Genomic DNA, 22,719 nt, shown 5'->3' on the forward strand with positions numbered 1-22,719 from the left:
TTTCGGGGAGATTCGTTTATTTATGAGTGAAAAATATATTTCCGTTTTGAGTTAGTTAAACAAAAAAGAAAAGAAGGATAGAGGAGTTGTACGTGATAGATGTAAATTAGACGTAATGCAAATGCAAAAGAATATCTTGTATAGTGCAGTCAAAGTCTGGGACTCACGCTTTGCAGATATGGATCGAACAGGGAAGTACAATAATCTATATTTTGCATGCTCACAGAATTTACATGAAATCAAAGCTGAACGTATCTGTTATACACGACGTTATAGAGGGTAAAGTGATATACATGTATCTTTGTCAGAATCGATTTGACAGCCATCCTAAAAACGTTTAAATCAGTTCCCTTTCTTCTGGAGTTTCACTACCACTTGTTCTTCTCCTATTACTACCAGATCCTGATCTATCAGATCTTCTAATACCTTGTTCTAAATCATTTACTTTTAACCTTGAATTATCAGGTCTAGTCAATAATTCAGCTTCATCATCTGAACCACCAGATAATTCACCTAATAAAGCATCTTCTTCAACGAATTCAGCAGCTAATTCACCATCATTTGATGATGAATTAGATTTCAATTTTCTCATTTGTTCTAAAGTTAATCTATAAATAACTATACCAGTTATAACTGATATACTTGATGAAATACCAATTGATAATAAATTTAACCAAAATTGTAATGGATCTTTTTGTCCATTTTCCGAAGTTAATGAAGTTAATCTAGATCCAATAAATACTGGAATCATTAATCTAGGTTGAATAAGTCTATATATAACGTATTGAGATTAGCTTTTATCGTGTTAAAAGACTTGACAATATGTTGTAGTTTTATGCTGTTTATAATGAAAATGAATTTGAGAATATTTGATGTCAAGATAATACTTACAGATTGGCTAATGCAAAATGCCATAATTTTACACTATCGATTGACTATTCCCAAGTAGTCATCAAACAAAAGACAATGATCAGTTCCTAGAAACAACAACAACTTCATATAACTATACTTTAATCACTTACAGCAAATAACCCATTACCAATTGCCCAAGGTATAGGACAGTATCTAATCATGATTACTAAAGGTAAACCCTTTACTCTCATTACATTACCAAATGCTTCCCATTTTTCATTTTTACCAAAGTCTAAATAACTTAGGAAGAAAGTCTGCATCGATGTAATTCAGCTTTCCATCCATATACTGTCAGTCAGGAGACAACGTCGTAAATACTCACTCTAACCGATATAAACGAGATTATCGATCCTAACATTGAAGCAACGATTGATATCATTGCTCCAGTCTTCATACCATATGTAAATCCAATCAAAGTTAAAGATCCCATAAATCCAAATAAAGGTGGATGTGAACTTAAAACTATCGAGGTAGATCATCAGCTAAATAAGTAGTCAGATCTGACGAAATTGATTCCTACTTACTGCAGAATAAACCACATATAACCACTCCTTTCCATCCCATCTCTCGTAATCTCAACCCTAAATTGTTAAAGAATAAACCGATTCTTGTAGGAGTTATGATAATTACCAAAGCTAGCATTAAGAAATGCATAAATGTTATGAACCTGTTTGATCAGAGAGAAGAAATTCAATATCAACGTTAGAAGATAATATAATTTCGAAATTCAGTCGAGCTATCATATGCGAAGAGATGTATTCACCATATTGTTGCCTATGTCGTTTCAAACGTGCATCAGCTTTTTCACTGCTGATCAGACCTTATTGAAAGTGTTATGATAAAATGTCTATATCACTTACCTTCCCTTTCCTTCCCAGTTTATTATACCTGTGTACCATCTCTCTAGGCATACCTCTCGCACGATGTATCAAAGCTTTCACATCGATATCTCGCAAGTTCATGCCCAAAATACCTTCATTCCGTCTACGCGTAGGTGACATTTCAAGTCTTGGCATTTTTGTTGATGCGTCTTTTGTTTAGATCACTGTGAGAATTCCTTCAGTAATATCAGCTAGTATTGTAGGCTTGAGGAAATCAGTATCCAGTGAAGATCTATTCAATGTAAAAGAAAAGAATGAACAGATCATCGGCCGAGGATAGATATATATTTATAATGAGACCGTCTCAGATGAGCATCGCATTATCGCTGTATCAACTTAAGTTATATGTTACGAACAACTAAGAGGGGCTCCGAGTCAACACCCTGACTTTAAGTTAGCATGAAAGTTGTCTTCGTTTTTATTTGTATTCTTTCACTTCTTAGCTTCCTGGTTCTTACGTTTATAATCTGTGACCATTCGAGATCTACCATCCAAACACATTGTTCTGGGGATACATACTTGAGTCGAGGGAGAACACAATGGCAAATCAACCTTCCATCAACACTGCTCCAAACGCTGAGGCTTCGACTTCGACCTCAACATTGATACCACCTCGTCAAGCATTATTACAAAATATAACCACTCAATCAATATTGATAAATCAATTATTTACTTTACTCGGTTCTTCTTCTTCCTCTTCATCGCTCAGTGGGACAAATAACACGGGGCTACCTAGTCAAGGTAGCAGCGGTGTTCAAAATGGTAACATAGGTGGTATGGGTGGAGTTGAACAGATATATCATTCATTACAATTATCCACAGTGGATCTATCAAATTTATTGAAATATACATATAAACATCAAGAAGAATATAAAAAGGTGATTGAAAAAAAGGAAAAAGTTGAATTGCTAGAAAAGAAAGTAAGGAATTTGATCAAAAATTTAGAAAATGATAGAATTGATTTAGAAGAATTAGTTGAAAATGGTAAAAAAGTGAAATCAAATATTGAACAAAGTGAAAAGAGTGAGTTTGATTGATAATGATAACAATTAGCTCCCTTCTTTTCAATCATCTGTTATTGAAATGAAGAAGGGAAAAGATGAGATGCTTGCTTGAATGCTCATTCATATTTTTGCTATTTGGTTGTGATAGATTCAATAAATGTATCAACAATATTATCACATTCAATGATATTATCAAAATATTCTTCTGCACCAATATCAAATTTAATGTCAGATATAGATAAAAATCAATTAAATCAACCTTGGCCAAATGAAATGTTAATGAGAATGGGTTTATTATTTCAAATGAGTGGAAATCAAGGTATGGGTGGTATAGGTAAAAAGAGTAATCTTACTGATGGTAAGTTGAAAGAAATTCGTTCTAGCGATACTTGTTTTTCCATCATATCAAGCTTTCTTTGATCAAACATATCTAGATACCATGCTGACTATTGCTATGTATTTTATTTTCTTTGATACCTACTCAGAAACTAAACTTGAAACTACCACCAATGATCAACCTCAACCCACAATTATACATGAAGAACCTACAAGGAAATATGATCCAAATGCTGTTTTCACATTAGATCTCAATTCGGATGATTCAGATGACGATTGACCCCAAGAGGCAGTGAAGCAAACATAGCTTATGAAGACTAAATGAATAACTCATTAGATTTCCAACAATGTCGGTCGCTAGACTTTAGAGGATATGTTTGACCATTCACTTTATTGTGAATATCTACAATACAACTCGTACTCATGTCATAGGATATCATTGTGGTGATTCATCAAAAATCGCAACTTCGATTCACCAGTAGGTTCCCATACATCCTCACGGAGAGATCACTTCGTCATCCTATAATAGCAATGAGTTTTAAAGTATGGGTATCAATCGATGCATGTTGTATTTGTGTTATACCCCAGATATGTCTCCAATTAACAGGAATCATGTTGTACAGGAAAATAAATCGTTATGGAAAGTCGTATCTGTTCTACAGAAATGAAGAAAGGACACTTTCAAAATTCAGCTCAACAAGAGCTGTTTAATTGTTCTTCTTCCAGTGATGGCATTTGGAAAGTCTAGCAAAATTCATTTATTTCTTGATTGTTCTTCCACACTCCGCCCTTGAAATCTCTCCTTTTGACTAAATGTCTAGTCTACAATTCCTGGTCTTAGATTCCCTTCAGATCGCAGACTACCAATTCTTCAACATCTCTCTACTAAGAGGTTCAGTTTCCATTTCATATTCAACATCAACCTTAGGTCTTCTAACACCTTTCTTAGTTGATGAACCTTTAGGTGGTAATTTCCTTTTAGTTCCTGCCAAAGGTCCATTAGAAGGTTTACTTGGTGGAGGTGGTCTTTTAGCTGTTGGTTCTTGATCGTCGCCTTCTTCCTCGTCATCTTCATCTTCGTCGGAAACATCAAGATCTGATGGGAAGTCTTGACCGTCTGAACCTTCTTCTTCGGAGTCAAATTCGTCGAACTGGGCGAGAAATAAATTATGATTATTAGCTCAGACACTCGGATTTACGGAATAGGATGTAATAGATCGTCTAAAAGCAGGTTGATCAAATAACAAAAGCTAGAATTATCACTTACTTCACTTCCACTATAATCTTCTAAATCAGCAACTGATTCATCATCAGTATCTTCAATATATTCTCTTTCACCACCTTCATATTCTTCTTCTTCTTCTCTTTCTTCATCAGAATCCAATAGAGAATCATCATCCTCCATATCTAATTCTAATTCTTTTTCTTTACCTTTTCTATCTAAATCTAAAACTTGTTTCCAAACATCTTCATTTACATTTAATGGTTGATCACCATATGCTTTTGAACGTAATCTTTCTAATAATTCTTTTTCAATATTCTTTTCTAAATGTGCTGCTGCTAAAGCTTTTCTTTCTCGTGTAGCTTCTCTTCTTTCAAGTTTCTTCTTAATTCCTACTTTCTTTGGTCTAGGAATAATAGTAAATTCATATTAGCTTTATATACTGTAAAACATAATACGGAATCAAGGCAAGTTGGGATTACAGAGATGAAGTATATGAGTAACGAAAGATAGGAACTCACTGAGCTGTCAAACTCAATCTTCTCATCTTAATCAAATATTGGGTTATTTTCGTTATACGTTGTTTACATTTATGCGTTATGAAATTTGGCCAATATATCAATTCTTTATCAATCTATTTGTAAACAATGCAAATATTAGTTGTCGCGTCGGTATAATGTAAAATCATACTAGGATTACCAATTTACCTGTTCCAAAGCTTTCACGTAGTTATTCGATAATTTTATCCTTTCCCACATGTTCGCCGGTGTATGTGCTCTTTCAATTGTTTTCATATATAGATAAAGTACACCTGTGGATAGTTATGACGGGATGGCCATTAGCTCATACAGTCCTAAACCCTGGCCATTGGGATTATTGGCGCAATAAACTATATCAACTACGTACCATCTTTCTCCCTCACAGTAGCATATCGTGAATTCGCTAAAGGACATGATTGCCTTGTACAGAAACCAGTTAAATTGTATTCATTTCTACAGAAATTTTGTGTGGATGTTCTGTATAACATATATACGTCAGTATTTCCTACTTGATCTTCTGATCACGAAAGAGCCTAATAAAGCTTACTTGACTTTGTAAGAGCAGAATCTGTCATGATCAATTTGCTGTTAGCTCATCGTTACTAGCAGCGGCGAGTAACAAGTTGAATTGAACTTACTGATGATTTATGACTGTCCAGATAATATCGTCGGACTACGCTAAATGATGAGCTGTTTTCTGCGTATCAACTTGTCAGGTTTCAACTTACCTGCATTTCGACTTGTTATACACTAGATCGCTGAGTTGGAGGATATGTTCTGGTTATCTTATAACTTAAATCAACCTTTTCAACGATACTTTACACCACCAATTTTGTCAAATACCAAAAAATCTCAAAAATCTCAAAAATCTCTGAAATCTCAAAAATCAAAATAACCGGTGAAGCCCACCTTTGATAGCTGAATAAATGAAATATATCACTGGTTATTTTATTGGATTTTATCCCTCCATGCATCATCCACGTGTCAGTCTATACAAAGCGTCATCATATCATATAGATAATAATAATGCTTTAGCTTTGATTATAATGCTTTAATAACTTATATTTGATATTATATTTGTTATTCCTTATCTCATCTTATTGACACAAGCTCTCTTACATATTATAACATCACATCATGACCTCCATACTATCGCAGCCAACAACTAGTAGAGCAGGAGCATTATTAGCTATGTGTGAGCTTATATAGCATATTACTCCTGTATTGTCGAATTATGCTAATTTGAATTCGAATCAATAGCAATAGCTCGACCGATAGTCATCCCATTACTTTCCCCGAAATACGTTCGAACTCGTCGGTTACCTATTCGACAATTCAGTTCATCTCGTATAGATAAAACAAGTCATTTCGATACATATTTATTTGTAGAAAAGCTGGAAAAACAAGGAATGACGCGTAAACAAGCTGAAGGTGTAATGAGTGTTTTAGCCGAAGTCGTCGAAGAAAGTATAAAAGGGATGGAAAGTGGATTGGTTAGTAAAGCAGAGCAGGAAAAGGTGAGTGCATACTCAAATATCGGATGAATTTCTGAAAACTGATCATTCTATTTCTATATGATTCCCCTTGATCTTCACTTACTTTGTTCGCTCACAACCATTATTTCTCGCTTATTTACGGATAACCCATATATTTGGTTTATCCTCACAAACAACGAATGTGTCATCAATCATAAATAGCAAAGATATACAGAGAAAGTAGATTTTGCTAGACTTAAATCAGAATTACAATTACATGAAAAGAATGATTTGAGTTTAATGAAATCTGAAAATGAAAGATTGATGACAGATGTTGAAAAATTGAAACAAAGATTAAGAGAAGAAATTACAAGAACACAAGCTGGTGTTAGATTAGATTTAAATTTAGAAAAAGGTAGAATTAGAGATGAATCTTCACAACAAGAATTAAAAATTAAAGAAGTTGATACAAGAATTGAATCTGAAATTGCAGGTTTAAGAACTCAAATTGAACAAGCTAAATTTTCAATTTTACAATATTTAGTTGGTGTAGCTACTGGTTCAGGTGCTTTATTGGTAAGTCCACATTATCTATGCTAGCAAATATCAATACAAAATATGTATTATGAAAAGCAGCTAATTGTGATTCTCATTTACCTTTTATAGCTTGCTTATATGAGAATGATGGTGAGCTCTCTTAACTTGATGGAATGCCACCGACGATACCAGAAAGCTGACTTTAGACTACTAGAGATAGATGTAACACCCGGCTCGAAATTGTATTATATATTACCATCAATTGTATCACGGAATATATGGATTATAGACCATTCAGTATCATGCATTATCAACCCACAGGAAGATATCAAACACTGTGACATGTCATACCCATTCTGCATAAACAACATATAACGGAAAAATCTATCTACATATACCCAAAATTGTGATCATAATCTGGTCCGAGCATGGCTCGTATATTGACTATTCCTATCGAGCCTTACCATTCTGATGTATATACCCATTGACGCCATTGGCAAGCTCCGTCTCACTGATCCAGCTATCCAATAAATCGTCCTTCTCTTTCCATTTATTTTCGCACCATTCCTTCAACGATTCCTCGTCTTCAGGCAGATCAGCAATGGGAATCCTGTGAGAAGCATCAAGAGCAAATCAGTATCATCATTCTTCGACTATTTCCCTCAGGGATTTACGCAAGATACCCACCTTCTGACGTGTATTTTGAATTTATAGCCTTCCTTCGCTAAATCCTTACAACCCAGTTGATCAGATAAAGAGGGAACTCTCCATTTGTACTGCTTAGGAGATTGATAAAGTAACGTCAAGTCGTATATGTATTTGATATGGGAATCCTTTAAAGCTATTACAGGCGGGTATTAGCATGACCTGATTTACCCACGAGCGATCCACGAACATAGCTTATAGACTGGTCTGATTGGATGATCTGGATTGGAGAGGAATGGCACTGACCTTGAGCTGTAGAGATAAACCCTTTTGTTCTTGGAAATAAAACATGCTTGAATTCAGACTTGCCCTTGGTTCTTGCGAAAGCTTGGGACTATGCGTGTATCAGAGACATATAACGATGTTAATTATGTTCACAACCTTCCGCTATCAATGGATGGAAACCTACCCTCAATATCTTTGAAGAATTACGTCTTGTACCTTCGGGACAGAGAATTATCCAACAAGGATGAGCATTCTTCTTGACTCTTGAGAAAGCTTGCCTGTAATCGAAATATTTGGAGTGATAAGCTTCGATTCTTTCCTATAGCATTTTGTCTAAAAATGAACAGTAAATCACTGACTCAATCAATCTTTGATCATTTGTCCATTCTCTAGAAACTAAGATCATGCCTATCCCAACGAAATCATATGTTAGTTCAGAGTACCTTCCAAGTATCCTAAACAAAACGGTCTGTTTTGGGTACTAATGCAATTGCATTTAACCCTTGGAAGAGGATTATCATACGTACCCATTGTCCAAAAAGCTAAACCGAAACAAGGTATTTTAAGAATTTCTTTTTTGACAAAATACCTTGAGCTTCCCATCATACCAGCTCTAGAAGATTGATATTGGAATAGGTAATAATCTGAATAACCTAAATGATTCTATACGAAAATGTATTTGTCAGATTATAGAGGGTATTTAACCAGTGTTGGGTAAGCTTATAAAAACTGTTCTTCTCCACTTACTGTGATAACAAAAGCACTTTCCCCTTTAGGTATCTCATCTCCAGTCACTTCAACAGCATCTTTAGCATTCAATGTATTTTCCCAATGGTTTTGCATATATGTCCAGAACCAGTCGCTAAAATGTGTAATACCATAACGTCAGCTGAAAGTCGCAGTTCTTTTGTCAAGATCTCGATCAGCTCACCCGGTCCAGCAGGCAAACTTCCATGATTTATTTTCTGAGAATGGTTTGACTATCAAGGCAAATAACAGACATATATTTGCTATACTGACTAAGAACAGTAACGCGATAGTATGTTTGACCAATGTAATGTTGATTGGCATTTTGTTAGGCAATATACGAAGATACAGTCCGGTCAGCGTTGGTCGGACGATCGAGGTTGTAGTTCTTAAGAGTGACATGAAGTAGTAGTATAATTAATAGAAGGTAATAACGAGTTGGGTTTACTGTCTCCACGTCTTCCAGGATGCTTTTTGTGTGCTGTTCAGGATTGTGTGTATCAGTGAGCAGCGTCGTGGGTTGTAGGAAAGAATGGATTTTATGGTGATTCAGATTGTCATTCAAGTGGAGGCTACAATCATAATATAACCGTGTAGCCGTCGCCATGAGTATATGTGGGTAGTAAATTGGATTACGCGTGGGTGTTGTAAAGTTATTTTTGGTTGTTACATCAAGTTATTATCTGTTGTTATTGTTTTTGGTTGATGAATGGGGTGACTAATGAGGCACCAATTTAAACTTTTAATCTTTTTTATATCCCGACGATCTTCTCAATTCTCTTTGATGATATCATCTGTTTATTACCAAACTGAGTAATCATTAAAATATCAAAAAGCATAAAGATTCCGTCCCGTTCACTTCTTTTAATTTGTAGCCTTTCTACCGCCAAAAGAAGGATACCGCTTAGCTCTAACTTACTCAAAACTCGAAACTTGACACCTTCGCCATGCAATTTGATAGACCTTCAATAATGTACCTCCCTTTGTATTACATATAAGCAGATATCAACCTCTCATTACAACACCATAGCTTATCGATACAACTTTCACTGCTGGCGCAACAATCCTTAAGATGTATCACATCCTTTTCTCAGAAATCGTTCAACCGCGACCCTGATTGCCTCTATTTCAAAAGGATGGCCGCTGCTACGGATGATGAACATTAGTTGAGATAGTACCTTTCAAGATTGAGTTTTTCGTATGTGTCAAATCGTAATCAGTGCAGGACTTCAAATGCAATACTCATAGATTAGTCGACTACGTATTTTGAGCAATATTAGCGCAACAATATGGATGATCTAGATTTCAGAAAATAGGTGTCGAGATATTTGGACAAAGGATGGAATGGATAGAGTATATCCCTTCGCTGTCAATTATCTCAGCAATCTACTAGCCACTCTCATCCTTTCTCTCCGCAAATTCTGGCTGAACATATGGATATATTCCTTTGTAACGTATTTGGGGAGATTGAAAGGCAGGAGAAGGTTGAGTTAACAGCTATCATGGCGTCTTCATCGTGTGTATATGGCCTATACGGGAGGAAATGTGAAGATTGAGTTTGATCAAAAATTGAAAGATACCTTACAGCCTCTCTAGCCTTTGTTCTGATGGAATATGCTCTTTCTTGACAATCCCTTTTCGTATTTATACCTGGAAACGTCCCCTTTCTACTCACTTGTTCTTGTGATGCATCGTACACGCTCATTCTCTATTTCTCCTATCCTAAGATTTCAACTCTTTACGCTCTTTACATTCTTCCACGCAACAGATCTTCAACCGCACAATTGCCATGAGGCTTAACACTATACTCACATGCGCTCTTCCTACTTTTGTCGTCACTCACGCTATCAGCCTAGGTAGATTTTCAGCTTTCTACGCTAGATCCGAAGAAGTGAGTACATAATTTGTTCCTCTCACCGACTAACCTATTGTCGAATATAGCTAATATGATTTATAGGGTGTAACCGCTATCAATGATAATGACATAGTCGCTCTCCTATCAGGAATGGATATCAGACTGAGCAATTCATTTGTTCCTGGTAAACCATTTGAAACCGTCTCATTAGTAGAAAGAAATACACCAGAAGCACCTCAACCTGCTGGAGAAAGTACCACCGAAAATGCAGCTACACCCACATCGTCTACTGAAAACTCAAACCCACCGATCACGAAGACTAGAACTCATTTTGAGACTGTCACGGAAAGTGAGTTACCTTCAACTTCAAGTTCAATTAACCAGCCTACACCTACAGTTTCGCCCTCGCCCTCACCTACAACTTCGTTGACACCAGAAGAATCTTCAATAGTTGAGAATTGTAAAGGTGCTTGCCCAACTTCGACTGAAGATGCTCCACCACCACCTGCTTCTACGTCTGAAGCTGCAATCCCTTCCGCGTCTACCGCTTCGCCACCTGCCGCATCAGAAGAAGAGATGGAAGAATGCGACGAGGGTAAAGATCAACCTGTCGAAACTATCCAAGAAGCCGCTGCTCCTACTGAGACGCCTCGACCTGCTTCAGGAACTACCGAGCCAGCTATCGCTCCTACAGAATCGCCATCTCCAGAAGATGAGGAGGAAGATGACTGCGAGGAAGAGGAAGAAGATGAGGACTGCGAGGAAGAGGAGTATGAAGAATACGAGGATTGCGAAGATGATGAAGAGGAGTCGCCAGCTTCAGCTCCAGCTCCTACTACTCAACAAGCTGCTGCTCCAACATCCAATTCTCCAGCCGATGCCAATGATTCCGACGAAGAAGATTGCGAAGAAGAAGAAGCTGCCCCAGCTCCCTCTGCGCCAGCTCCAGAAACCACCGGACAAGCCGCTGCACCCACTTCTTCTTCTTCTTCAGAGTCACTCTCCAATACAGCTATATCACAACAGCCAACATCAAGTACTACTGATATTGCGGCAATGCCCACTACCTTTAAGACGGCGACACCTTCTACCCCTGGAGCTACTGTAAGCAGTTCAACGGTATGTGATGAACACACAAAGATCAACTCAATTCCTGCATCAACTCCAACTCAACCTGCGCCAAAAGAAGGTGATTCCGCTCCCTCAAACTTCATTGCAGACGACAATATAGTGGACAATTCCGCCGTACATACGGATATCAATGACGCACCCGCTCATATTGCCTTCGTAGAAACAACTTCGACTAGGAAATCGAACACCTAATCAGTTGTGAGTCACTACATATCGACATCGAAAAAAGGCAATGCAGTGATGCCTTAGACAAACTGCTGACGTCTGATCACATCAGTTCTAGAAGATCTCGTGCTTGTCATGCTCCGAAACCTTTCTCTCCCGTGTAAACTTATGATTCAGTAAACCTAGCCCCTTAAACACCCTCATTCACTTTACCCTTACTCACGGATAATTTATTGTCTCGATCTCTGCTTAATATACGTGATAGTGGTGTTTTGTGATGCAAAGCTGGGCTGGATCCACCTTTCATGTGCAGATGAATCAACCACTCGCGATTGGTAGATGATAAATGGTGGATCTTATGATATACGCGATACGTTTTCAAAGGAGACAGTGTGCATCGCCATTGTTTGGTGTATTCCTTTCTCTGACATGCTTCGACAAGGTACGACATTACAACAGATGAGCACGTACAGCACCAGAGTAGACGAGATCGCTGTTGCACAATTTCATGCTGACTTAAAAAAAATCAACAAACTTGTCTATCGATGGAAGGGTGACAAGTAGCTTGCCATGCTGCACTCCGAATAACTGGTAGCTTCTATTGATAAAAATCACAATGCGAAAGCTGAGGAGGTTTGAAATCACTACAATCGACAGAATACCACCTACCTCTTTATACATCTTCGACACTTCCAAGGTTTTTTGTCATTTGATAGAGCCATAAGTGGTTCAATGCCAACTTTATCAGAAATTACTGCTGGCCAAAAATAAGCTTACTAGACCAGTAAAGTCACATACCGAGAAACAAGATACTGAACTCTTTGCAAAGCTCCGCGAGAAGAAAAGATTGACTGTATTTGATCATACAAAGCTGAGCGCACAGCTGCTTTTCAGCAGAATGCAGTATGGGGTACCAACACTAAAGGTGATTTGAGAGCCAGGAAGACATTTTGCCATTCTGTTGTATCGAGACTGCCTGCAAGATCCCATTGAGCAGCAGCCAGCCACGCAGCCAATTCCCTCTCATAACCTATTATAGGACCACCTTTATCGTATAGCGCTTCCATCGAAGGATCCAACTTGAGTAGTTTGTAAATCATAAGTCGGCTGTATTTGATCTTGCGCTCCATGCCTGTTGGAAGGGCGTTCCGTGATGTATCAAGTTTGCTTGATTGGTCCATATATGATCACCTGTCGCATTTCTCGGTTCATCTATCCATATAGCAGTAAGATGTTTTGCAGTAATTTCTGCAGTTATTAATACTTGAAATGAACAACTATGAAGCCAGGACAAGATTGCCACATCCATGGATGCAAAGTATATTTCCGATATTTTCCGATCTTCAATGATACACCCATTCGAGGAGCGTGGCATAATATAATCAGTTTAAAAACGGGATCAAATCACAAATCACCATTATAATTGCATGTAGTGAAAAGCCAATGATATCGTCTGAGATTGAGAGGTGAACTTGAACAAAGACTTGAACTATCATTAATTGTTGACTATACTTCAAATAGCTGTTCACTTATCACCTTCTACCATCATCAACCCCATCAGATCATCATGCCTTCCATCACCAAAATGATCTTCGGGAACGGTCCCCTCGGTCCTTCGTAAGTCTAGTCGAAAATATAGAATGTTTAGCAAAGGGGAAAACGCTGATTTGATGATTATCCGCGATCATCCGATTTTACAACTACTCACAACAATATCATCAATATCAATAAACATGACATACATACACGACCTGCTCAATAACATCATACTACCACTCGAATGTTATCACTGTAACTATATTGCCCATTCATTATCCATATCCGACATCAAATACAACAGCTTCGCTCCATTCATTAGAGCAAGACCAGGATTACAAAAATACTGGGCTAGATGGTCAAACTTCTACAAGAACGCTGCTGGTTATAGACAAAAAGGTTACCTTTATGATGACTTGATTGTAGAGGAAACACCCCAAGTACAATTAGTGAGTTTCATACTATGATACTACATTTCAATGGGAATTTGTGTAATTAGGAGTATATTATACGTCAAATACATCAAATATTGGATTATTGAATACAAAAAGGAGATGTCAGATGATAGCAAAATTCGCTGGAATCTACCTGAAAAGATTGTCAGATGGGGATATCAGTGTCGGGATTAGATTTCGTGGATATCTGAAGGGGTTCTAGGCGAATATGTGTAGAAGTTAAGGACATAGGAGTAATTGCATGGGTATTCAGTGCATATAGCATTGACAACCCAGACAAAGTTCGTGGTGAACTTGGTGTATGGCGTAGAACTTGTCATCGAGTGATAAACAGATGGCGATGGGGAAATATCGGAAAGCAGGTCGAGAACAAGATAGGGGGAATAGAAGTGGACGGGTTATTGTCACAGGAAAGTTAGCTCATATAACTAACTAAACGAATAATTCACGATCCTGTAGGCTCTTAAACGACTCTCAGCTAAACAACGATACGACAGAGTATTCCGAATGCGAAGAGGTCTTACTCAATCAATGGCTCACAAAAACCTACCAAAAGAACAATGGATCAAACCTGAAGAAGTGAGTTATAGATCAAAATCAGCTTGCGGCGAGACTTTCGCGAATGCCCACGGTCGATCTCGTATCAATCATGTAAGAACACAAGCTGATACGTCATCCATTTTTGTCACGCATAGGATGTTCGATACCTTACACCATTAATTGAACAAGTTGTTGCTGAAGAAGCTGAACGAGCTGAATGGGATTACATGACCGTTGAAAAAATCCAACAAAAACGAGCAGAGAAGAGAAATATCTTCTCTAAACGAGAAGGTACACATTAAATGTAGGAATAACCTTAGTTTAAGTAGTGGATCATAGATCAGTGGAACGGATCAAACAATGCATAGCATTATCTCTCATCGTATCGTATCACTGGAGCGAGAATTGTCTTTCTTCTCCGTCAGCTCTTAAACCCCGTTCTTCTTCTTCTTGCTGGATAGGGTTCGAAGAATATTGGTTTATACCTTCTCGAGGTGGATTGGCACCGTACATTACACGTTGAGCTAATACAGCTGAAATACAAGTTAAATCTGAATTAGCTGAAGTCCCATTGCGAGATTTATGGTTATTATCAAGCTTGGGGACAAGTTGAAAACTGACTTACCACTATCCCAGCATAATGTTAATATGGCAGTAGCTTTGAATTGGATTGGTGATCGCCGAACAAAGAAGTAGACGGTTCTGAAAAAGAGTTCACAACCGGAAATATCAAAGTCAGAAGTCAGAATGTGGTATTCGAAAATCACAAAAAGTGGTCAAATTTTTTACAATGTTTCACAACGACATGTAGAGGAGGCATTGAGACTCACTTGAATGCATCACCGAAGAACCACCCCGCTAAAGTAGAAGATCTAAATCCGTAACATGATTTACGTTTGTAATTCGCTATAAATTGTGGTATTGGTAATGTAGATTCTATGAAATTAGATTATATAGATCGAATTAGCATAAGGAGGGCATATACTCATTCTGTGGAGCCTTACCGATTGAGAGCGCTATAAAACCCAATCTGCGAATCGACGTATGTTAGCTGTCAGCCGTCGATAAGTTGAAAAGTAATAACGCACGCATCGATATACCTAAATATCAATATTGTCAGCTTAGGATGGCTGTAATCAAATACTGCGATGATGGTAATATACTTACCACATCCATCTTCCGAGTATGATCTGAAGAACTCCTAGAGTCAAGATTAAAGCAGCTAAGAATTCTAAATAACTTCCATATCCTTCCCATTGCCAAAATTCGAAAGGTCTTTTACCTCCTACACATAACCCTTTTAAGCCACCTGATCCTCTATTATTACTATTGGCAGTAGGTGGCTGAGAAAGATAATCTGAATCTTCCCTTGAATGGCTTTGTGGATTTGGTGAAGAAGGTAAAGGTGATAAAGGAGCATAATTCGTTGCGTCTTCCGAAGAATCCGTGGCAGTAGGTTTGTAATGTAGACATATCGCTAACAGTATAAGCTGCGACACAATGAGAAGCAGCGACTGAATAAGTAGTGCTAAATAGACAGGAGGTCAGTCATTTCACTTTTGCACTTATACATCTGCTAGTGGGCCCATGGAAAATCTACATACGAGTCTCAAATCTATTTCCGAGCCAAAAGAAAACACGTATTATATTGGCTATGAGTAAGACCCCACAAACGTCTGCAATGCTAAGATGTCAGCCACGCAGCCTCATCCGTCTCTCGGAACTCTGAAGATTGATTCTAATCTCGATTGACATACCGTGCGAAAATCCTGAAGAATCTCTGAATCGATACAAGGGTGACTGGGTCAATCATCCTGATGCGTGTAAATGTTTTCCAATATTACCTGGTATATACAAACTTACTTCTTCTTTACTATGCTATATGCCTATTGTCAGAGTTAGCAAATCCCGTGTATATACAGTAAGATGTTGTAGCTTACTTGATCAGCATATATGAGAGGTGGCCTGTATACTGCTTGTCAACTTTGAACCAGTCAACTTAGGTGTGAATGATTCAACTTACCCTACGGCCATACCTATCCCTGCTAAAGTACCCAGAACCGTCATCTTGAGAATGTTTCATAAGGTATCTCACAGTAGTGCTTGAATGCAGGAGTCGTGATTCTTTACTTGATCCTCAGTTGTTCTGAAATGGATATATGACTGAAAGTGTAGAATAATAAGCCGTTGATGAATTGCATGACTGCTGAAACTGAGAGATGCTCGGTTATTCGGTGCCCCGCATACTAAATTGTCAGTTGCTACTGTATTTTACCAGTTCCCATTTGACAATTACGAGACGTTTATTTCATCTTGATAGAATGATAAAATGATAAAATGGGCGAATATGAAGTTGAATTTATTTCGTATGACTTAACGCATAACATCGTCAGCATATCAGCATATCAGCCTTAGACTGGTAAACAATCGTATCTCTATCAAAGCAACCATCACTTCCATAGCAGCAAATCTTCCACCTTGACTAAAAGCTGACTAGTAAATCAATAATGGCTTCGCAAGTTCCTCCTTCCAAAGCACCAACCCCTTTATCCGATCGACCACTACCTCCCTCAGCTTCTTTATCGGAACCAGCGGATTATAAAAATACATTTAGAGTGAGTTGGGGAAGGCAACTTACTCCGCCATGTGCAAGTCTTGCATCAGACCGGCTCGATTCCCCCCTATTTCTTGTTATAGACTTGCTAATTCGGTGGCAATATTTAGGGTCGTATGACAGCTTCGAAGGTCAGTTGAGCAAATGCGGACATCCCAAATCTACAGAGAAGAAATGCTGATAGTAATCTCGGAAATCACACTCGAATAGTTCGCAGATCCGTGTGAAGCAGCATCAAAGGCTTCTTTAGAATGTTTGGAAAGATCGCATTATAATCGTGATGAGGTGAGTTACTAAAAACAACTTTCTTCAAAGTATACATGATAGCAGTCGAACATCTCATAATCTCATCGTATTGCTCATCCCATCTGCTCACGCAGCAGGAGTTTTGGATTGCTTGTTATATCTGCTATATGGTTATGCCGTTCCCCCAAATCACTTATACTGCTCAATCCGTCTCAACCATTTTATATCTTCCGCTTCCGCTTGCTTTCCATTATAGTCTTTTTATGATCTCTTGAGCGAATAATCATGTTCACAGAAATAATATCTGAAGCTGACTTCAATTCGCATCTTGTAGTGTTTGGATTTCTTCGCAGCTTATAGGGAATGTAAAGGCAAATGGGTGAGTTACTAAGAGTCTCTTTATAATCCTCACGCCAGTAACGATCTTTCATCTATCTCGCAGTATCGTAGATGTCGCTCGCTAAACTGACACATCATGTACTCTTGCAGACCGCTCAGCGTAAAGAGGACGCACGGAAAGGTCGAGATACTGTTTAATTAATTATGTAAAAATGTCACCATTTATAAATACCTGGCGCTATCAGCACATTGAAAGCTCCGACAAACAGGCATTCAGTACGCTGTGCTACTGTTATTCGCTTGTTGGCCTTGATGATGACACACAAATACCCCTTCAGCTCAATTGCAATCTGAGATCGTCACTTTCTCATCCTACTATCCTATCTTCATTACCTCACTCTGTCTACTTGTTCACCTGGTGACCATCACCTCAATCGGATACCAACGACAGCAAGCGAAAAAAAACTACAGCACCCGGGATTCCCAAGTGGTCCCCCACCTTGGTACTAACCGAGCGATAGGTAGCTTAAAACTGCGCCGAGCGGACGAGAGGCGGTGCTTTATACCTTCTATGGCCGTAGATGAAAATAACCTTTTTGATTGTCCTAGAAGTATAAGCTTGAAACCGCTTGTTGATTTGAGCAACTTTGCGATTCAATCACGAGCGAACAACATTAATATGGCAAGAAACCTCGCTCATTCAACGCTTACCGCACTTAATTAAATTGATCTTGTGCCTATATGCAGTTGGTTCAAACAAGTAAAGTGATAGTAGGTGTCTAATATGACGAGTGATTCTATACCTTTGGAATACCTATGACCTGGTCGAACCTTGTTAGAAAGCTATCAGTTCTCAGTCTCTCGGAATGGAATTGTACACATTCAGCAGCACCATAGATAGTTGCACTCCATGTTCTCATCATCTCGTCAAGAATCAGACATTCCCGAAACCATCTTCTTCTCGAGCTTCTCTGTCGATCATTTCACATTTCCCAATGACTTTTTCGGCCGGATTATTTCCTAAAGCGGGTATTACCGCATCCGAGTAATGCGATAATAACGTAATCTCCGTGTAGTATAACGTAATCACTTTATACTTTATTTATTTCACTTGAGCTTATAGCTTTGTTGCTGCCAACAAAGACAGCGTCGCTACTGCTTCATCATATCATAATATCAATAAATCCCAACAAGTATCCTTGGACTCGCTCTAATCCCAATCATCTCATTGCTATCTGAGTCCATTTGTGTCAAGTACTTCAGGAATATCAAGCCAACAACAGCAATAATAAATTTGAAACGCGGTTCCGAGAAGGGGTGTGTAAGCGGATTGCACCTGTTCACCTGTTCGCAGATCACCAAGCATCACCGAGCATCACCAAGCAACAATACAGTATAACAAGTGAAACTTCGTAGCCTTGGCAACTCAAAGTCGAACACGACACCTGGCTATTACCCAAAGATCAAGAAGCACTGGTGCACAAATTTTCTACCAATACCACATATCAATATACTCAATTGTTCTTCTCATTCTTCCTTCTCATCATTCAAATCTCAACTGTTCCCCATTGATATGGCTCTTCCTACACACACCCGGAACCGCTCTGCTAGTGGTACAGGCTTGTTGAATACTTTAACAGCTGTTATACCGGCACCCATAACATCGATATTTACTTCGCCTCGAATAACACACGGTATAACTCTAGGTGGAGAAGAAGATGGCAAATTCGGGGAATCTAGTACATCAGGCTTATTGAGTAAAGAAGCACCTGAAGGATTGAAAAGAGTCGAACTTAGAGTAGGAGGGATGACTGTGAGTCCATATAGCTCCTGTACAGCTCCTTTATCAGTACAACTATTCCTCAGCACTGTGTAGTGCTCATCTGATAAGCATATAATGCTGACTAAGCCACCAGTGTGGAGCTTGTGTAGCATCTATCGAATCTATGTTGGTGCAGCCGGGTATAAAGTCTGTTCAAATATCATTGTTAGCTGAAAGGGGTGTGGTGGAATATGACGAAAATTTCGTGGATCAACACGGGAATAAATGGGATGATGCTAGGATAGCGGAAGAGATTGAAGATATAGGTTTTGAAGCAACCGTAGTAGAAAAGAGTGAAGTCGATGAAGTTGAATTACGAGTGTATGGGTGAGTGTTTGTTGTCCTTTCGCCACATATTGATAGACGCTTACCTACAACAAATAGATTGGAAAACCCAGAAGTAGCTGAAGCTTTACTAGAAACCACGTCCAATTTAGCAGGAGTTCATTCAGCAACTTTAACAGCACCATATACACACCTCGCACTCACTCATTCACCTTTACTCATATCTTTACGTACTCTTGTCGATACTTTATCGGCAAGATTCCCTCAATTATCGTTCTTGCCAGTATCAACTCGAGATGATTCACAATTAGCATCTTTACAGAAACACAAAGAAACAGCTACATGGAAAAGGACATTCATGATTTCCGCTGCCTTCGCTATACCAGTTTTCGCTATAGGGATGTTAGCCATGTACCTCCCTCACTGGTTGATGGGCTGGACAATGTGGAAAGTGATGACAGGTATATATCTTGGTGATTTAGTTTGTCTAGGCTTGACAATCCCGGTTCAGCTGTTCTTAGCAAGAAGGTTTTACACAAGTGCTTGGAAATCTGTCAAACATGGATCAGCAACTATGTAAGTTCATTTCCTGATCCCATATCCGATAGTGACACTGACAATTTATGCAAAAGGGATGTTCTTGTCGTTCTCGGTACTTCTGCAGCTTTCACCTACTCCGTTTTTGCCATGTTTTTCGCAATGTTTGCTTCTGATCCAGATTTTCATCCTCAAACTTTCTTCGACACATCAACCATGTTGATCACCTTTGTTTCCCTTGGTCGATATATCGAGAACCTTGCTAAAGGTAAAACATCAGCAGCTCTTACGGACCTCATGTCATTAACACCATCTTCCGCAACAATCTACGTCGACACGCCTCCTGAAGGTGAAGCTGTAGACGCTTCCGCTCCAACTAGAAAAATTCCTACCGAACTTGTACAGGTCAACGATATTGTGTTGTTAGTCCCAGGAGAGAAGATACCGGCAGATGGAGATGTTTTGACTGGTGCTACATCTGTGGATGAGTCTATGGTGACTGGAGAGGCTGTACCTGTAGCAAAGAAAGTAGGAGATCAAGTCATCGGTGGTACCGTTAATGGCTTAGGAACAATCACATTCAAGGTCACTAGAGCAGGCGCGGATACAGCTTTATCGCAGATTGTCAAGTTAGTCGAAGATGCTCAAACCTCCAAGGCACCCATTCAACAGTTCGCAGATCGAGTAGCCGGTATCTTCGTACCTATCGTTATTGGTCTGAGTCTATTGACTTTCATTGGATGGATGATTATCTCGCTCTTGAACTCAACAGGCAATCTTCCGGATGTATTCCATTCACCTGGAGTCAGTAAATTTGGTGTTTGCCTCAAGCTATGTATCTCGGTCGTTGTCGTCGCCTGTCCCTGTGCGTTAGGTCTTAGTACACCTACTGCAGTAATGGTAGGTACAGGTGTAGGTGCTCAGAATGGTATCCTCATCAAAGGTGGAAAGGCTTTGGAGGCATGTAAAGACGTCAGAAGGGTGGTAGTAGACAAGACAGGTACCGTAACAGGAGGAAAGATGCAAGTAGTTGCCGCAGCTTGGGCGCCATCTAGTAACCTTGCGACCGGACCAAACAACTTTGAAATAGATACACCAGCTACCTTATCTTTGACGACGGCGGCCGCACCATTACAACGTCATACTCTTCTTTCAATCTTGTCACTCGCCGAAGCTAGATCAGAACATCCCTTAGGTGTATCTATAGCAGCATATGGAAGAGAAATACTTTCTTCAGCTGGATTATCGCCGCCCAACGGAGAAGTACTTGAATTTGAGTCACACACAGGGGAAGGATTAGAATCTTTGATAAAGTTATCCAACGCTTCTGTAGAAGAACGTGTTAGAATTGGAAAATCAAGTTTCGTCTTGTCTTCCGATAATGAAAAATCAGAGGAAGCATATGGAACAGCTGAATTACCAACCAGGATGAAAGAATTTGAAGAAAGACAAATGACTTTAGCTAGAACAGTCATATTTGTTTCCATCATTAGATCATCAAAATCTATCCCGGTATTAGCACTTTCTTTGGCCGATTCACCAAAACCTTCGTCAACACACGCTATCAAAGCTCTCAAAGATATGGGTATCAAAGTCACGATGTTGACCGGAGATGCGGAGATAACAGCTAAAGCCATCGCAAGAGAAGTTGGTATAGATGAAAATGAAGTATACGCTGGTGTCAGTCCAAAAGGAAAAGCCAAGATAGTAGGTGATTTGGGTGAGAAAGATGGCGGTGGTGTAGCCATGGTAAGTAGACTGTCAATCTTTTTCGTTCAAGAGCATATGTAGTAGCTTTGTTCTGACCGGATGTTCTGTTATTATAGGTTGGAGATGGTATCAACGATTCACCTGCACTAGTAGCTGCATCACTAGGTATTGCTTTATCATCCGGAACATCAATCGCTATGGAAGCTGCCGATGTGGTATTGATGAGATCAGATTTATTAGATGTCGTGGCGGCTTTAGATTTAGGTCAAAGTATATTTAGGAAGATCCAAGCAAATTTACTCTGGGCATGTTGTTATAATATCTTGATGATACCTTTAGCAATGGGTTTCTTTTTACCTTGGAACATACATTTACATCCCATGATGGCCGCTGCCGCTATGGCTTTCAGTAGTGTCTCAGTTGTCTGTTCCAGTTTAACATTGAAAGTGAGTATCCTTATTCTTATGTAAAAAAGGCAATTATCTGTGCATCGATAAGTAAACCCTAAGTCGATTTGGTCGCTAATAATCTTGTCTTTATAGTGGTGGAGAAGACCAATTTCATCTGTCATGCCAAATGAACCTTATTCACCTGGCGGAACAGTAAAAGGATTTTCGAAAATGCTTTTCGAACTTAAGGAAACCACTATCGATGGATTAAAAGGAATAATATCGATAGGCTCTGAAGTCACAAGAAGGGGAAGTGCTTTACCTCTGTTAAGAAGATTGAGTTTGCGTAGACCATCTAGATCAGCTTATGAAGCTATTCCATTAGATAGATCAAATACACCTCTGCCTCCTAATCCTGTATAGAATGGATATTATAGAGACCGGACTGATATTTTTAGTTTTTCCTCCTTGATGGTTCGAAGTTTCCATTACTTTCGATTGATTATATTTAA

The 22,719-nt window shown here is 38.8% G+C and overlaps 11 protein-coding genes across 11 annotated transcripts; 6 read left to right on the forward strand and 5 right to left on the reverse strand.

Moving 5' to 3' along the window:
• Positions 1 to 337: 337 nt before the first annotated feature.
• Positions 338 to 1,928, reverse strand: L201_006141 (uncharacterized protein; the record flags this gene model as incomplete). The annotated part of the gene is made up of 7 exons (XM_066221865.1): positions 338 to 770; positions 892 to 935; positions 1,023 to 1,166; positions 1,235 to 1,374; positions 1,437 to 1,579; positions 1,676 to 1,686; positions 1,773 to 1,928. 7 exons carry the CDS (start codon positions 1,926 to 1,928, stop codon positions 338 to 340), a joined length of 1,071 nt encoding a protein of 356 aa, XP_066077962.1.
• Positions 1,929 to 2,332: 404 nt separating this feature from the next.
• L201_006142 (uncharacterized protein) lies at positions 2,333 to 3,413 on the forward strand (the record flags this gene model as incomplete). The annotated part of the gene is made up of 3 exons (XM_066221866.1): positions 2,333 to 2,816; positions 2,946 to 3,155; positions 3,283 to 3,413. The coding sequence occupies 3 exons, from the start codon at positions 2,333 to 2,335 to the stop codon at positions 3,411 to 3,413; spliced, it is 825 nt and encodes a 274-aa protein (XP_066077963.1).
• A 580-nt stretch (positions 3,414 to 3,993) lies between these two features.
• Positions 3,994 to 5,628, reverse strand: L201_006143 (uncharacterized protein; the record flags this gene model as incomplete). The annotated part of the gene is made up of 8 exons (XM_066221867.1): positions 3,994 to 4,284; positions 4,401 to 4,761; positions 4,877 to 4,989; positions 5,063 to 5,166; positions 5,262 to 5,371; positions 5,442 to 5,462; positions 5,533 to 5,567; positions 5,623 to 5,628. 8 exons carry the CDS (start codon positions 5,626 to 5,628, stop codon positions 3,994 to 3,996), a joined length of 1,041 nt encoding a protein of 346 aa, XP_066077964.1.
• A 403-nt stretch (positions 5,629 to 6,031) lies between these two features.
• L201_006144 (uncharacterized protein) lies at positions 6,032 to 7,126 on the forward strand (the record flags this gene model as incomplete). The annotated part of the gene is made up of 5 exons (XM_066221868.1): positions 6,032 to 6,089; positions 6,155 to 6,411; positions 6,592 to 6,945; positions 7,036 to 7,056; positions 7,121 to 7,126. 5 exons carry the CDS (start codon positions 6,032 to 6,034, stop codon positions 7,124 to 7,126), a joined length of 696 nt encoding a protein of 231 aa, XP_066077965.1.
• Positions 7,127 to 7,356: 230 nt separating this feature from the next.
• L201_006145 (uncharacterized protein) lies at positions 7,357 to 8,907 on the reverse strand (the record flags this gene model as incomplete). The annotated part of the gene is made up of 8 exons (XM_066221869.1): positions 7,357 to 7,516; positions 7,594 to 7,747; positions 7,858 to 7,945; positions 8,021 to 8,114; positions 8,196 to 8,244; positions 8,364 to 8,499; positions 8,584 to 8,698; positions 8,768 to 8,907. 8 exons carry the CDS (start codon positions 8,905 to 8,907, stop codon positions 7,357 to 7,359), a joined length of 936 nt encoding a protein of 311 aa, XP_066077966.1.
• Positions 8,908 to 10,372: 1,465 nt separating this feature from the next.
• On the forward strand, positions 10,373 to 11,761 carry L201_006146 (uncharacterized protein; the record flags this gene model as incomplete). Its single annotated transcript, XM_066221870.1, has 2 exons — positions 10,373 to 10,474; positions 10,541 to 11,761. 2 exons carry the CDS (start codon positions 10,373 to 10,375, stop codon positions 11,759 to 11,761), a joined length of 1,323 nt encoding a protein of 440 aa, XP_066077967.1.
• Positions 11,762 to 12,624: 863 nt separating this feature from the next.
• L201_006147 (uncharacterized protein) lies at positions 12,625 to 12,834 on the reverse strand (the record flags this gene model as incomplete). Its single annotated transcript, XM_066221871.1, has 1 exon — positions 12,625 to 12,834. The coding sequence occupies one exon, from the start codon at positions 12,832 to 12,834 to the stop codon at positions 12,625 to 12,627; it is 210 nt and encodes a 69-aa protein (XP_066077968.1).
• A 467-nt stretch (positions 12,835 to 13,301) lies between these two features.
• L201_006148 (uncharacterized protein) lies at positions 13,302 to 14,567 on the forward strand (the record flags this gene model as incomplete). Its single annotated transcript, XM_066221872.1, has 4 exons — positions 13,302 to 13,351; positions 13,575 to 13,719; positions 14,185 to 14,304; positions 14,421 to 14,567. 4 exons carry the CDS (start codon positions 13,302 to 13,304, stop codon positions 14,565 to 14,567), a joined length of 462 nt encoding a protein of 153 aa, XP_066077969.1.
• An 88-nt stretch (positions 14,568 to 14,655) lies between these two features.
• On the reverse strand, positions 14,656 to 16,332 carry L201_006149 (uncharacterized protein; the record flags this gene model as incomplete). Its single annotated transcript, XM_066221873.1, has 11 exons — positions 14,656 to 14,798; positions 14,891 to 14,967; positions 15,096 to 15,201; positions 15,270 to 15,295; positions 15,354 to 15,365; positions 15,433 to 15,793; positions 15,870 to 15,941; positions 16,023 to 16,045; positions 16,129 to 16,151; positions 16,206 to 16,230; positions 16,289 to 16,332. 11 exons carry the CDS (start codon positions 16,330 to 16,332, stop codon positions 14,656 to 14,658), a joined length of 912 nt encoding a protein of 303 aa, XP_066077970.1.
• A 440-nt stretch (positions 16,333 to 16,772) lies between these two features.
• On the forward strand, positions 16,773 to 17,662 carry L201_006150 (cytochrome c oxidase-assembly factor COX23, mitochondrial; the record flags this gene model as incomplete). The annotated part of the gene is made up of 5 exons (XM_066221874.1): positions 16,773 to 16,880; positions 16,990 to 17,010; positions 17,090 to 17,164; positions 17,460 to 17,504; positions 17,615 to 17,662. The coding sequence occupies 5 exons, from the start codon at positions 16,773 to 16,775 to the stop codon at positions 17,660 to 17,662; spliced, it is 297 nt and encodes a 98-aa protein (XP_066077971.1).
• A 1,375-nt stretch (positions 17,663 to 19,037) lies between these two features.
• L201_006151 (uncharacterized protein) lies at positions 19,038 to 22,630 on the forward strand (the record flags this gene model as incomplete). The annotated part of the gene is made up of 6 exons (XM_066221875.1): positions 19,038 to 19,277; positions 19,381 to 19,613; positions 19,671 to 20,147; positions 20,204 to 21,857; positions 21,935 to 22,264; positions 22,361 to 22,630. The coding sequence occupies 6 exons, from the start codon at positions 19,038 to 19,040 to the stop codon at positions 22,628 to 22,630; spliced, it is 3,204 nt and encodes a 1,067-aa protein (XP_066077972.1).
• Between the last annotated feature and the right edge of the window lie 89 nt (positions 22,631 to 22,719).

Source organism: Kwoniella dendrophila, chromosome 8 (assembly GCF_036810415.1).
Source record: "Kwoniella dendrophila CBS 6074 chromosome 8, complete sequence".
Lineage (NCBI taxonomy): Eukaryota > Fungi > Basidiomycota > Tremellomycetes > Tremellales > Cryptococcaceae > Kwoniella > Kwoniella dendrophila.